Source organism: Vanacampus margaritifer, chromosome 6, assembly GCF_051991255.1.
Source record: "Vanacampus margaritifer isolate UIUO_Vmar chromosome 6, RoL_Vmar_1.0, whole genome shotgun sequence".
NCBI lineage: Eukaryota > Metazoa > Chordata > Actinopteri > Syngnathiformes > Syngnathidae > Vanacampus > Vanacampus margaritifer.
This window is the reverse complement of record NC_135437.1, coordinates 27,852,033-27,866,590: the sequence shown is the minus strand read 5'-3', so window position 1 is coordinate 27,866,590 and position 14,558 is coordinate 27,852,033. Positions and strand designations below refer to the sequence as shown.

The 14,558-nt window shown below is 41.9% G+C and overlaps 1 protein-coding gene across 19 annotated transcripts in view; it reads left to right on the top strand.

The window, feature by feature from the left end:
* Positions 1-173: 173 nt before the first annotated feature.
* ap3b2 (adaptor related protein complex 3 subunit beta 2) overlaps positions 174-14,558 on the top strand; it is a 32,214-nt gene continuing 17,829 nt past the window's right edge. For 3 of the 19 annotated variants that reach the window (XM_077569671.1, XM_077569665.1, XM_077569670.1), the window contains exons 1-11: positions 3,762-4,356; positions 7,960-8,035; positions 8,362-8,436; positions 8,635-8,730; positions 9,839-9,999; positions 10,109-10,175; positions 10,350-10,532; positions 10,875-10,910; positions 13,365-13,565; positions 13,796-13,893; positions 13,970-14,024. In XM_077569671.1, the coding sequence (XP_077425797.1) occupies positions 4,064-4,356; positions 7,960-8,035; positions 8,362-8,436; positions 8,635-8,730; positions 9,839-9,999; positions 10,109-10,175; positions 10,350-10,532; positions 10,875-10,910; positions 13,365-13,565; positions 13,796-13,893; positions 13,970-14,024 (1,341 nt within the window). In that variant the 5' untranslated portion in view covers positions 3,762-4,063. Of the gene's footprint in view, positions 420-3,760; positions 4,357-7,959; positions 8,036-8,361; positions 8,437-8,634; positions 8,731-9,838; positions 10,000-10,108; positions 10,176-10,349; positions 10,533-10,874; positions 10,911-13,364; positions 13,566-13,795; positions 13,894-13,969; positions 14,025-14,558 lie in introns of those variants that run through there. The other 16 variants (XM_077569680.1, XM_077569679.1, XM_077569683.1 and 13 more) reach the window with 11 other exon arrangements.

Genomic DNA, 14,558 nt, shown 5'->3' with positions numbered 1-14,558 from the left:
CTTTTGTTTGTAATTAGATAAACGGCAACACTCACAACTGAGACATTTACAAAATCACCTTAACAATAAAAGTCACAAATGGTTTATCTTAAAATTTCCGAGCAATCTGTGACAAGTACTTCCGGGTTCATTACCATCTGCTGCCACGTGATCTGCGCATCACATCACAACCCCCCACCCCCTCTTCTAACAATTATCCCCCTCCTCCCAGGGATTACTCGGTGCCTGTACGCCTTCAAGGGCCGCGGAACAGTCGCTATACCCGCACCAAAAATCTCGGTCGCGGAAGACACTGGAAACGCCATCATGTCCGCCAGCACGGCCTTCAACGACGAGAAAGGGGGCTCCTCCAGCGTCGGGGAGCCGGAATATGGCCACGACCCGGCGAGTGGCGGGATTTTCTCCTCCGACTATAAAAGGTACACCTGTGCTCGCTTCGGAGCCAAATGTTTTTTATTTTTGTATGTACTGCTGACGTACATTTTAGTGTTATTTCAACGTCAACATTTGGCCTGAATCGAGCTAGCTTCAATTGATGCCCTCCAACCACCTCCGGATTGACGTGATTTGTTTCGCTTGAATGTTATTCTTGAGGTAATGTGACCTTATGGATGATTCAAGCTATAAAATAAATAAATAAATAAAAATAAAGAAGACGACAATAGCTTAAATTAGTGTAGTATTAAGTGTACGTGTTAAGTTGTTATATGAGACGTAATAAAAGTTCGTTTATAAGGTATCACCAGCAGGCCGCGAATCCATTTTATTCAGCACCATCCCTATGGACAGCGCCCCCTTCTCCCTAACAGTCATAGTAAACCCCCGCGTCTTCGCGCTTTGGCATTCGCAATCGTTGTTTTGTTTTTAGGGCTATCCTCCAGGTTAACAGTGATGCCACACACTTCAGGGCTCAGGTCGACGCATTGTTTTGTTCCAATGAGCCATCTAGATACATTTGATAGCAAAAATAGTGACTTACTTTACGGCGTTTGGCTGCAACAATACAGCTGGGGAGGACAAAAGTCTTATTTTGTCGTTAACCAGCACAAATTTAGGATCAGGGCACGAAAACAGAACATTTGTCAAGGAAAACATGGTGATTATGGCTTTCACAAATCATCAGATGGCCTTCTTGTGTAGAGTTCGCACGTTTTTCCTATGCTTGCGTGAGTTTTTCTTTACCTTCCTCCCAATAAAAAAAAAAACATGCATGTTACGTGCATTCAAGGTTCTAAATTTGCTATAGGCGGAAGTGTGAGTGCAAATGGTTGTTTGTATTTATGCTGATGATTGACTGGCGACCAGTCCAGGGTGTTCCCCACCACATTCCAAAGTCAGCTGGGGTAGGCTCCGGCTCACCTGTGATACTCGTAGTGAAGACATGCGGTATAGAAAATGGATGGATGGGTAAGCTGTGCCACTTTTTTTCTACCAACAGAGGGAGCTCATTCCTTGTTGAGGTCAGAACTTGTGGCTAATAACTCTGACCTTGCTGTTGTCCTATATTTGTCCTACTATCCCCAATTCTAATGAATTTGGGATGTGTAAATTATGATTTGCAAATCCTCCTCAACCTATACTCAGTTGAATACACTACAAAGACAAAATATTTCATGCTTACGCTGATATACTTAATTGTTTGTGTTTTGTTTATCAAATCTTCACTCATTTTTAATTTGATGCCTGCAACACATTACACAAGATGGGAGAGGGTCATGTTTACCACTGTTTTACATCACTTTAGCGTTTGAGAACTGAACTGAGGACACATTTCTGAAATAAGCAGGAATGTCCCAGAAAATTATGTTATTGGTAACAAATTGTATGTTGCTCCAAAACTTGTATCATGTACCGTTCAGCATTAATAGTATATACAGTTGTGCATAATACTCATGCTATGGGCACACAACACACACCCACATCATCGCAGATGATGGGTTTTAAACATTTCCAAAACACAATCTGAAAAGTGGACTCATCAGACCACAGAACACTTCATCACTTTGTGTCAGTCCATTTTAGAAGAACTTGGCTCAGAAAAGTCAGCGCTGTTTCTGGGCATTGTTGATATATGGCTTTAGCGTTGCATTGAATTTATAGATGCAGTGACGAACTGTGTTAACTGACAATGATGATGTGCTTACATGCCAAGATTTCCCCAGATTCTCTGAATTATTTGCTAATGTACATCGAGAAACATTGCTCTTGAACTGTTGGACCATTTGCCCACTCAGTTGTTCATAAAGTTGCAAACCTCGCCCCATACTTGCTTTTTTACAACGGAGCCTTTTGGGGATGTTTCTTTTGATGCTCAATCATGACACGCACCTGTTTCCAATTAAGCCGTTTACGTGTGGAATGTGTTTTTTGAGCATTCCTCAACTTTCCCAGCCTTGTGTTGTTCCTGTTTCAGATTTTTGGGAATGTGTTGCAATATTTGCAATAAAAAATGTTTATGGGTTTGAAGTATTAAATATCTCTCTTCATTGTACTGCATTCAATTGAATATAGGTTGAAAAGGATTAGCAAATCTTTTTTTTTTATTGACATTTTACACAACGTCCCAACTTCTTTGGAATTGAGGTTTGTATATTTGCTGTGGAGTCTCTACAGACGAACCACTTTTGATTCTCCATTTTTTTTGTACTGGCTTTCTATGCACATCCACATTTTATTAGAAAGCAATGTACTAGTTGACCAAGCTTTCGTTTCGAGTCTTTGGGAGTGTTTTCCAGTAGAGTTGTACACAATTTGTTCGGCATTCACTGGTGTACTGCATTGTGTGTGCTATAAGTTGGTATTGCATATTTTGGGTTTGAGCTCGTCCGTCCCATTTGCATTCCAAAGATGACTCACGTAAAGATGTTGCTACGAGTTCTATACAACAGCAAGCATTAAGGTTATCAGCCTATTTTTGAAAACGTGCTAGTGTGAGTGAGCTGTTGTGAGTTTGGGTGAATTGTGACATTTGGCAGGACTTGGCAGCTAGGCTGGGCAAAGGTCACTTTTAAGTGATGGCAACTACATGGAAGCACGATCATGCCAAAACCAAACGATGAGCAGAGTGGAGTGTTAGCACAGCTTCGGCTGATACTTTGTTGACATAGGAATCGATTGATATTTGCCACGCGCTGACTCCCACAGCGCTCACCAGGCCAGGTCTCCACCTTTTGAAGCCACACACACTCAAAGTCAAATATTTGATAGTGTGTTACGTAAGGCTGGCGACTCCAAGTGGACAACAACTGCCACTTTTGTTGTTTGATAATGCAACATCAAAAATGCAAAACATCCCCAATTGGTGTAAAGATATTCAATAGATGTAGCCCCAATTAAGCAAAATGAATGGAAAATGAATTCTGTCTCCTTTGAAAATTATGCTTGCAGCAAAAGCTGAGCTTTGGCACATCATCACAGGAGGACTCATTTTCATCCTGTTTGGGGTGGGGAGGGAGAGACTGCCCAGAATGCTGCTGAGTCATGTTCGATGAAGAAAACAGCATGTTTAAAAAAAAAAAAAAAGCTGCGATGGTTTATGAGGGAGGGGATTCAGGATTTAAAAAAAAAGCTGTAGAGGCTGCTGATGGTTGGGTGGGGGTGAGAGAGCGCTAATGTGGCGACGTGTCGTCATGAGCGCGCTTCCCTATGTGTGTGTGTGACTGAGCGACAGGGAGAGGCCGGCTCTGCAACAGCGAGCACGTGAACAGCGGGGAGGGGTCGCCATGGACTCCACGCCCCTCTGTGACGAGCATCCTTTTTTCAGAGCGGCTGATGGCAGCTCGGCCAGACGCAGCGGCAACAGCGGCAAGAACCGGAACGGAGAGGATCCCCCAGCAATCAGATTCGGATTACCGTGTCCCCGTCGCCACGGAGACGTCGTTCTTCGCAGGAAGTGGAGCACTTTCAGAGAGGCTTGTTGCATCATTCCTGCGTGAGATGTCCACACCGGACCAGAAAATTGTACTTGTAACGTTGTAACAAAACAAGAGGAGCTGCCGGCCTTTCCCTTCACCGCTTCAACGGGGATCCCGCAAAGTTTTCGTGGAAAAAAAATAAATAGAAGATGACCACCATGCAGAAGCTGCTGCAGCTGCCGGTGAACGCTGTAAACATGGTGAAGACGGTGCAGAGTCAGGTGCAGGGCCACGAGGAGGACAAGAGCCCGGTGCTGACCCCCGACGGCATCCAGCAGACCTGGTACAGCGCCCTGAGGCCTGATGAGCTGCGCCACCTCCGCTCGGGGAGCAGCGGAGGAGGAGGAAGTGGCGGTGGTGATGGAGGAAGAGATCAGGAGGAACGAGCGCCACTGGAGGAAGGTGGCGGCGGTAACGGGAGTTCCCAAAGTCAACCTTTGCGGTAGGATGGTCACCAGAATCCTGAATGTGCTGGACTGTCAATCAGAGGAAAGAGTTGTCGATTAATTTGGTAACCCATGAGTTGGCGATTAATCGATTGTTGCACCTGTACAGTAATTCACTATTTAAAAATAAGTGAATGACTCAATGATAAAACTTTTCGGGAGGTAAATGTCTTTATATTAGGACTAAGAGGCTGATTATGTGCCCTGGCAACCAACAGTTGGGGCCCATATGGGCACCACTTGGTCTAGTTGGGCTTTGGCTGGGCATGGGTTTAGAGTGGGCTTCGTTGTTGGGCCCCACTCAGGCAGTAGGTGGGTCTAACTAAGAATGGGCAATCAATGGGCTCTGGCTGGGCTTCATTCCAAAATATTCAAATTTTGCACAATAACATCAATAACATGGGCAATGGAGCTTAATCCCGAGTGTAGACACAGTTGGGCAGCCCAGAAAGGGGCCCATTTTACTAGCCCATTCCTTGCCTATGTGGGTTTTAGCTAGGGCCCATATGAGACCCACCTTGAGCCCATCTGTGCTTGCCCACATGGGGCCACCATGAAATCCCTGGCCAAAATGAACTGGGACCCAGCTGGGCAGCCCAGGTGGGACCCATTCACCAGTCCATATCCAACCCACATGGGCCTCACATGGCTGTGTTAGCAGTGAGTCTGTTATCCGAATTAGGGTTAGTAGCAGGGCTGAACTGGCGCAACAAAATCGGCCTTGGCATTTTGACGGACCAGCCCGAACACACGCATTCTTTTTAAAAAAGAAACGTTCTTTTTAAAAAAAAATTTTTTAGAAAAATTATTTCAAAATTCGTATTCATGCATGACTCCTGACTACCCATGGCTACCAGTTCTGCCACCAATGTTGATTGGTTCAGTTTACTATCTACAGGCCTGTTGTTAATGGGTTGATGGACTGCATTTCTAAATTTTGGTCCGGTCTCTTGGGGGAAAATGGAGGAAAATAATCATTTGGATTGGCCCCAAAAATTCCGGGCATTTGCCCTCTATGCCAGATTGCCAGTCCAGCCCTGGTTAGTAGGTTCAACCGTACTGTATTTCAGTGTGTGCACCATATTGGGATCAAAAGCAAACCTACATATGCAAATGACATCAGGGATCACACTGAAATTATGCAAAAGCTAAAAATAGTGTTCATTCTTTTTAATATGGTGCTGCTCACAAGTTATTATTTTAGATTTGGGCAGTTAAGAGCTTCTGGGTTTATTAATAATGCATGTAAATGTTTGCTTGGACGTCCTTTGTAATATCCACAACACAATAAGCAAGACCATGCAAATTGTCTAGCCTAAATTGAACATATTTTAAATTCAGAAAACTTCTATTGTTTCATCTGAGGCACGCAAATAAATACATGATATTTTCTGTGCAAAAAAAAAAAAAAAAGTTGCAGCGTGGTCCTACTGTCGTGCAGACGTTCCAGGTGGAGAGTGCCGTTTTCAGGTAACCAGAGAGCCAGGCTGCTGCCGTGGTTAAATAATTCAGAGCTGTTTGTAGATCCAGAATTTAAGAAGCAAGAGTTGGTGTCGAGTTATTGCCGGCGCTTTGGGAAGAAGAAACCCAATCGGAGTGTCATTTTCTTTCCTAAAGTGGATTTTGCTCCCAGACTGAGGGTCTTTGGGATTTCCACTGGTTACACGATGTCATGTCCATTTGTCTCTGCATTAAGATTCCCTTCAATGATGACAAGCCTGGTTTTCCCAGTGGTGAAAACCCCGCCTCCACTGCGACGTGTTACTCTATCAGTGCAATAATCAGCAATACATTCTCCCTGTCTTCTCCATCTGGTCTTTGTGAGTGTGCAACCACCATAGAAAACACAATTCATGCGTGGCACTGCAGGGATCCGTGTTTGAATTAGAACCTGTTTATCCGCGCGAGTCAACGACTATAAGGAAGCCCAATACAGTTGTAAGTTAATTAGTAGGAGCCATTATACAAATGAGCTTGAGTTGTCTGGGTGGTTATGATGGTCCTATTTCCCATCCATGGATGCCCGGTATTTGAAAATCGTTTTGCTGCACATCTGGTTGCCGTGGAAACTGCTTTGTGGAAAGCTATTGAATGAGCCTTGCACAGCTTTTTGCACCTTAACATCATAATTCACGCCTGAATGTCGTACTGCGTTCCTTTTACAAGTTGTGGATAGCTTATATTGTATCACTATATTAGAGTGTATTGAACTAATGGGGAAATTCAGCCTTCAAGGTCGGTTTCAGGAAAAAGTATGACTTTTGGTTGGCATGTCGATCATGAGATGACTGAGGATCAGGGAAAGTCACTGAAAAGAACCTGTCCTCAAAAAGACTCATGAAGTCTGCCATTTTGGTTTGAAGTGGCCATTTTAGGGTCACGTTCCCTTTTTATTTTCCTGGAGAGCTCAGTATTGTTCATTCGGTAATTTTACAGATTTGACATGTCATCATCATTGCTCTCTTTTTAAAAAAATAAATAATAATATATATATTTTTGTATGTGGGTATTTATTAGTTCACCTAAAACCTATTAAAAATCCCATACCGTTCACCTAAACAGATTTCCAACGGTCCTTCAGATACTGACTAATCCTACAGATTTTGTCCTGTTGCAACTAGTGTTAATTTTATCAGCCATGTTAAAATGTACTCTCAGTTTTAGTCTCGTTTCAATCACTCTTGTTAGTTTTTATTATAGTCAGTCAACCTCATCCCGTTTTTATTTAGTCTACTTTTAGTCGACTATAAGTCTAGCATTTTAGTCTCTATATAAGTCCAAGTCGTGTAGTTTTAGTCAACAAAAACTGTTAACATTTTATTCTAGTTGTAGTCAGGACAATCATTTTACCCCTGACTGTGTGTGTGTAAATATATATATATATATATATATATATATATATATATAGCCTTTGATTTAATGTTACAACTATAATTTCCTATATATATATTATTTTTTACCTTTCATCATGAATCCACCTCCTGTCTGTCCTGTGTTTTTGCATGTTGCGCTCGCTAGCTGCAGATTTGAAAGGAGGTGTGTCACTATGTGTGTCACATGACAGTGTCACAGTGACAGATTTGCAGGGACAATATTTTACAAAATCATATAAATTACGTCTCGTTTTTGTTTATGAACTAAAATATCCATAGATTTTAGTCTGTTTTTTATTAAGTGAAGTACATTTTTGTCTGGTCTTCATTAGTCCACAAAATTGCATACTGATTTAGTCCCAGTTATTGTTTATTAATTAGGGTTTTAGTCCGGTGAAAAAATGTGTGTTGACGAAATTATTTTTGTTTAGTGTTCGTTGACGAAATTAACACTAACTGCAACCGATTTGGAATCGACTAGAGTGGTGCCTTGAGATATGAGAAACCCAACCCGCGAGTTTTCCCATTTACAAGCCGACAAGTTTGATGGCTCGCCATAAAAGACGAAACGCTCATAAGTCAGCTCCACAAGGTCAGCGTCTTGTGTGCAACTAAGGTGCAGCCCTCAAGAGATTCACAGCCGACCGGCAAAACGTATAGCCGCAATAACGCCGCGTGCTCGCATCGGGTCTTCCATCTGAACTAGCGTGTTTTCTTCACTCTCAGACACGACGACCTGAAGGAGATGCTGGACAGCAACAAAGACTCTCTGAAGCTGGAGGCCATGAAACGCATCGTGGCAGTGAGTAATCATTTTCTCTGTGGGATTTTGCTTAAACACAGCTTGGTTTTTAATTGGACAAAGGCACGGAGGACTCGCTGCTTGCTTTAGTGCAAGTTAATGTCCTGAAATTTTAAGAGAGTCGCTAAAAGTGTTTTGAAGCGCAAACCGCGGCGGCAAAGATACAGTCAGCTGTTAAATATTCATAATGCTGCCACTATCTGCTAGCTCTGTATCCCCGCAGGAGCGACTTTGCAAAGCGTGAGAGTGAAACGTTATACTGTAAAAGTCCAAATTCCCTACGTGTGAAATCCTGAGGTTGTACTTTTGTGCTTTTTTGCTCACAGATGATCGCTCGAGGCAAAAATGCATCAGACCTCTTCCCTGCGGTGGTGAAAAATGTGGCTTGTAAAAATATTGAGGTACGCATCATCCACCCTTCCACCTCCTTTGTGTAATTTATGCACTAGCTTAGTGCTTATCATATTTGCACAGCCTCTTGCGGTTTGAGTTTATCTCACCTGAAAGAAATAGCAATTTTCTTCTCTTCGTCGTTGCTTTTCGCCTCGCTTAGCAGTGGAAATCATTTTGTTCCCTTTTGTCTCCCTCTCGGCTCGCAGGTGAAGAAGCTGGTCTACGTTTACCTTGTGCGCTACGCTGAGGAGCAGCAAGACCTCGCGCTGCTCTCCATCTCCACCTTCCAGCGAGGCTTGAAGGTACACAACACGAGGTGGTGCTGTTGTTTGTCCATTTATTGGTCTGTTGGTTTGTAGATTGCTTCCTGCTGGCAGGTAGCATCATATGATTATTTTTTTTTTGTGCGGTGAGGGGTGGATTGTTTCTGTTGATGCCATTGATGCTTGTTGACTTCAAATTTGTTCTGAGCTAATAATAATAATTAAAAAAAATATATATATATATGACCACTCCTGAGAAAATAAATAGCAGATGAAAAAATAGTAGACACAAACTGTTTTAAAAAAATCTTACATTACAATAAGTTATTATAGAAAAACAAAATATTACAGTATATATTAGATAAAAAATATTTTTTTAAATGTAAAAAGATGTAATACAAAAATTTCTCAAATTTTGATGCCATTGATGCTTGTTCTGAGCTTTTTATTATTTTTTTTTTAGAAATAAAATGTCCTTATAATATACATTATGAGAAAATAGTAGACACAAAATATATTAGGAAAAATAAGGAAAATATGAAAGTGTTTGAAAATACAGAACCTTCAATGAAAAATATACAAATATTTTTCAAAATATGATACATTTTTTATGAAAAATATTTATGTTTGAAAAATCTTACATTACAATAAGTTATTATAGAAAAACAAAATATTGATATACAAGTATTAGATGACTATACAGTATATAGATTAAAAAAATTAAATGTAAAAAAATTCAATAATAAAATATAAAAATCCCCCAAATTTTAATAGTAAAAAAAATGTTGGATTAAAAAAAAAAACTAAAATAATTGGGAAAAAATGCACACAAAAAAATTGCTGAAGATGCAATAAACTAATACTGCCTTCGCCGCCATATTTCATCTTCCTCTTTGTCTTCTACGGGTTAACTTGTTTGTGTTGCGTTGCGCACGGGATGGCAGAAGCTGCTAGACAATGACTGTATGACTTTCAGAGACACTAAGTACAGTAGTCACAATAATCAGCATTGTTACTAGTAATACAGTGTTATCAATCTGAAATGTGGTCATAGTTTATGGGTAAATTGAGATAAATAAATAAAAATCCTTGTCCAGTATTATATGTTCAACGATTATCCAACTCTGTACACGCTGTACTGCTTCAGGATCCCAACCAGCTAATCAGAGCCAGCGCACTGCGAGTTCTTTCCAGCATTCGAGTCACCATCATCGTTCCCATAATGATGCTGGCCATTAAAGAGGCCGCTTCCGACATGTCTCCATATGTCCGGAAGACTGCTGCCCACGCCATCCCAAAGCTCTACAGGTGTGCACACTTCCTAGTCCTGGCCCTCATTTTGGTTACTGCCTTGGCAGGAAAAATCCATTCTCTTGAGTCCAAATTGTGTCTGCCATTGATCCTTGCATGTCCTCAGTCTGGATCCAGAACAGAAGGACCAGCTGATCGAAGTCATCGAGAAACTCCTCGCTGACAAAACCACGGCAAGTCTTCTGTTTTTCTTTCTTTTCTTTTTAAAAAAATTCTCATCCCAAATTGATTCAGAAACACACATAGACATTATGCTAATTGTTTGTTGAGTACTGTGTAAAAGCGGTAAACATCTGCGAAAGCGGCTTGAAATCACACCTTTGTGACATGAACATGTGGCATCACAGCTGGTGGCCGGCAGTGTGGTCATGGCCTTTGAGGAGGTGTGCCCTGAGCGGATCGACTTGATCCACAAGAACTACAGGAAGCTGTGCAACCTTCTGATTGACGTGGAGGAGTGGGGCCAAGTGGTCATCATCAACATGCTGACGCGCTACGCCAGGACGCAGTTCCTCAACCCCAACATCAACGTGAGTTCCACATCGTCCCATTATCTGCCATTTTGAGTGTTAGCCGCATAAGTAGTGTTTAAAAAAACAATAGCGGCTACGTCATCACATAGCTTTTTTCCAAAACAGTCACTTGTTGGCGCATTTCAGTGAAGTCATGTGTGCGCTTACTGCTTTGTATAGTGTAGTACCAAGACTGACCTGTTAGAGGCAGTATTGTGCCACAGGGAATCGAGGCTGCTTCACAATAAAAAGGAGAGAAAGTAGCAGTTACCGCTTGTCAAATGTAAACCAATCCAAAAGAAGTTATATATCATATATTGTATTGATTTTATGTGTATGCTTTTTTTTTTTAAAAAACAGCTAGATGATCAAGCAAAACGTCAAGGAATTTTCAAGGTAGGCCACTAGAATAGGTCAGCCCCTGTACTAGTCTGCTCAGTAGTAGAATCTCCACATTGAGAACTAACCCTAATGTAAAACCCTAGTTTGAAACCCTAACCCTAATGTAAAACCCTAATTTGAAACCCCAACCCTTATTTGAAACCCTAGTTTGAAACCCTAACCCTAATGTAAAACCCTAGTTTGAAACCCCAACCCTAATTTAAAACCTGTTTGAAACCCTAACCCTAATGTGAAAAACCCTAGTTTGAAACCCTAACCCTAATGTAAAACCCTAGTTTGAAACCCTAACCCTAATTTGAAACCCTAATTTGAAACCCTAACCCTAATTTGAAACCCAAAACCCTAGTTTGAAACCCTAACCCTAAAGTAAAATCCTCATTTGAAACCCTAATCCTATTTGGAAATCCTAATATAAAACCCTAACCCTAATGTAAAAGGTAGGGTTAGGGTTTCAAATTAGGGTTTTACATTAGGGTTAGGGTTTCAAACTACGGTTTCAAATTAGTGTTAGGGTTTCAAACTAGGGTTTTACATTAGGGTTAGGGTTTCAAACTAGGGTTTTACATTAGGGTTAGGGTTTCAAACTAGGGTTTTACATTAGGGTTAGGGTTTCAAACTAGGGTTTCAAACTAGGGTTTCAAATTAGGGTAAGGGTTTCAAACAAGGGTTTTATATTAGGGTTTCCAAATAGGATTAGGGTTTCAAACTAGGGTTTTACATTAGGGTTAGGGTTTCAAACAAGGGTTTTACATTAGAGTTAGGGTTTCAAACAAGGGTTTTACATTAGGGTTAGGGTTTCAAACTAGTGTTTTACATTAGGGTTATGGTTTCAAACAAGGGTTTTACATTAGGGTTAGGGTTTCAAACTAGGGTTTTACATTAGCTCTTTGACTGCCAAGCATTTTCAGAAAAGAGAACATGTGGGTGCCAGCTGATTTAAGCATTTTGACTGATCTTTCAAGGTCCACAGAAAATTTTGTGTTTCGACTATGGAAACACAGATACTACCAAATGAAAGATTGAACTCTCATCTTTCATCGGGGAAAAAAAAGTTTGTTTCTACGTTATTCAGTTTTTCAGTAATCAACAATAGAAAATAGGTTAGTTTCACCCAAATGCTCTGTTTTGGACCAAAATACGGAGAAATCAAGCTTTTTGTGAAACGATCTTATTTAGAGATGTTCTGATCAATCTTATCCACTCCATTCATGGTGGCATCGTAGTCCAGAACCAGTGTCTTCTCCGTGATCAGACTGTACCCACTCCTCCGATGAATATGCATTGGACTCGGCGTACTCTTCATCGTCCGATTGAACGTCCGCCTGAGCAAAAGTGCTCGGTTGTGCACCGTGTTTTCCGGCGTTAGCATCGCTAGCCGGTGAGGCTTTACGACGTGATCATAGCCGCCGCGTCAACGCTTCCAACTTCGGCGTCAACCTCGGAGTCACCATCATCATCATCGTCGTCATCAATGTGCTCTTTAGCATTGGTCGATGCTTTTCGTCTTTGAAAAAAATGCTCAAGCGTGAGCTGCTTGCAACCGGTCGCCATTATGGCTTCCTCAGCCATTCTTCCCTCAACACTCTAGCTCCGCCTCACGTCTTCTACTGACGCCTACCCGATCTTGTCCAAAGAGAGTCATCGCTGCCATCTAGTGCCCATAAATAGTCATTATACTAACTCGATCTGCTTGATACTTTCAGCACAGCTGGCCAAGGCTTTCTTCCCCCCCAAAAAAAAACATAGTTAACGTCTTTTAACGTTTTTGGCGGCACTCATTTGGATTTTACTAAACGTTATTAAACGCTTTTGGCGGTCAAAGAGTTAAAGTAAACTTGAATCACCTGTCATGCTAAGATGGTTAGCAGAGACAATAACAATGTGTAATATTGTCTGATGATCAGTGGCAAATCCAGGTCCAGAAAGTAAAAACCCTGCCACAGTTTGGCACCTCACCAAAAACATGACCAGTTGTGTTTTCCTCCATTCGCCCCGTATGAAAAATTCTAGGTTATTCTGCTCTCCAAGCACCAGCCCCTCCCAACCTGAGAAAACGAGCTGTTGGCACGGTTTGACGTCATGGCGTGCGGCCCCACCCCCGCACCGCCTCTGGAGACTAAACGCATGCCCACTTTCTCTGAGACCTCCCTCCATGGGATAATGACAAAAGTAGCCTTTATCAATAAACATTCTGTCCAAATGAATTCAAAGCAATCAATTATTCTTCACATTTGCAATGCCAAAGTGCAATGAAATGACAATTGGCTGTCTTAGTAAAACATTTGCGCTGATGGGCTTTAAATGAATGGATGGTGTAGTGGATAGTAAGCTAAAGGGCACGGGTTCGCGACCCACTCTGGTCCTTTTTTTCCCCTCCTCTTTCTTTCCTGAATTGCCCCTAGATCAGACCAACCATAATTATTTTTTTATTTTCTTGTTTTAACATAGGAGTCCCTGCTGGTGGAGGGTGGAAGCGGCGACAAGGCCTTCTACGGCTCCGACGGTAATGACGACGATGATGAGGAGGAGGACAAGGAGAAGAAGGCCGAGGCCGCCGCCCTGGCCAAAAGGAAGCCTTACGTGATGGATCCCGACCACCGGCTGCTGCTGAGGAACACTAAGCCACTCCTGCAGAGCCGCAACGCCGCTGTTAGTAAAACCCCCACACCCACCTGCATCATCACGCAAGCATTAGTGGCCGACGTCATTAGCACACATCATTCACCGTGAATCCGCAGCTTTGACCTCTGCATGGCTTTTATGTTAGCAAGCTATTGGAGAGCCCTCCAGAATGATCACTCTCAGATGAGAATGCGTTTTCAACGGAAATGAGGCTAACGTTGGTGGACACTTAAGACATTTCCTGCTTTATGCTACAGGTTGTGATGGCCGTGGCTCAGCTCTACTTCCACCTGGCCCCCAAAGCAGAGGTCGGGGTGATCGCCAAGGCTCTAGTGCGTCTTTTGCGGAGTCACAGGTGAGCTTCGACACGTTCGACAGTTGTAAGATTTCTCATTTTCTCCACCTTTAACCTGTGTTGGTCTTATTTCCAGTGAAGTCCAGTATGTTGTTCTTCAAAATGTGGCCACTATGACCATTAAAAGAAGGGTGAGTCATTCCCAGACACTTAATATGTCTGTCTCTTAGTGGTGCAACGGATCACAAAAGTCACAGTTCGGATCGAATCACGGATTTGAGCCACAAATCGGATCGTTTTTCGGATCAGCAAAAAAAAAAAAAAGATAAATAATTATTTGTCTTCTTTTTTTTCCCATAACCCCCGGGCGTTATTTGTCCATTTTCTGGCTTTTTTCTGTTTTTCATCAAAGAAAACACATTTGAAAAAAATACACTAGGGACCTGACATTTTACCAGGATTGTTTAAAAATGTAGAAGTTCAAATTGGCGCCATGCTGTAATTTATAATTATTACCAAACAGGAGGGAGAGATTCATACGAAGTTGTTGTAATAATGCCCCATTTTGGCTCATTGACTCCCATTATAAATCACAGTTTTTGATATGCTGTAAACCTGATGTGTTATAATGCATTTTCCGTGATTACTGATGCAATCGCTTCTTTGACGAGTCATGTGTTTAGAGTGTTAACACAAAAATCCACTATGTGGCGCCAAAGGCTAAT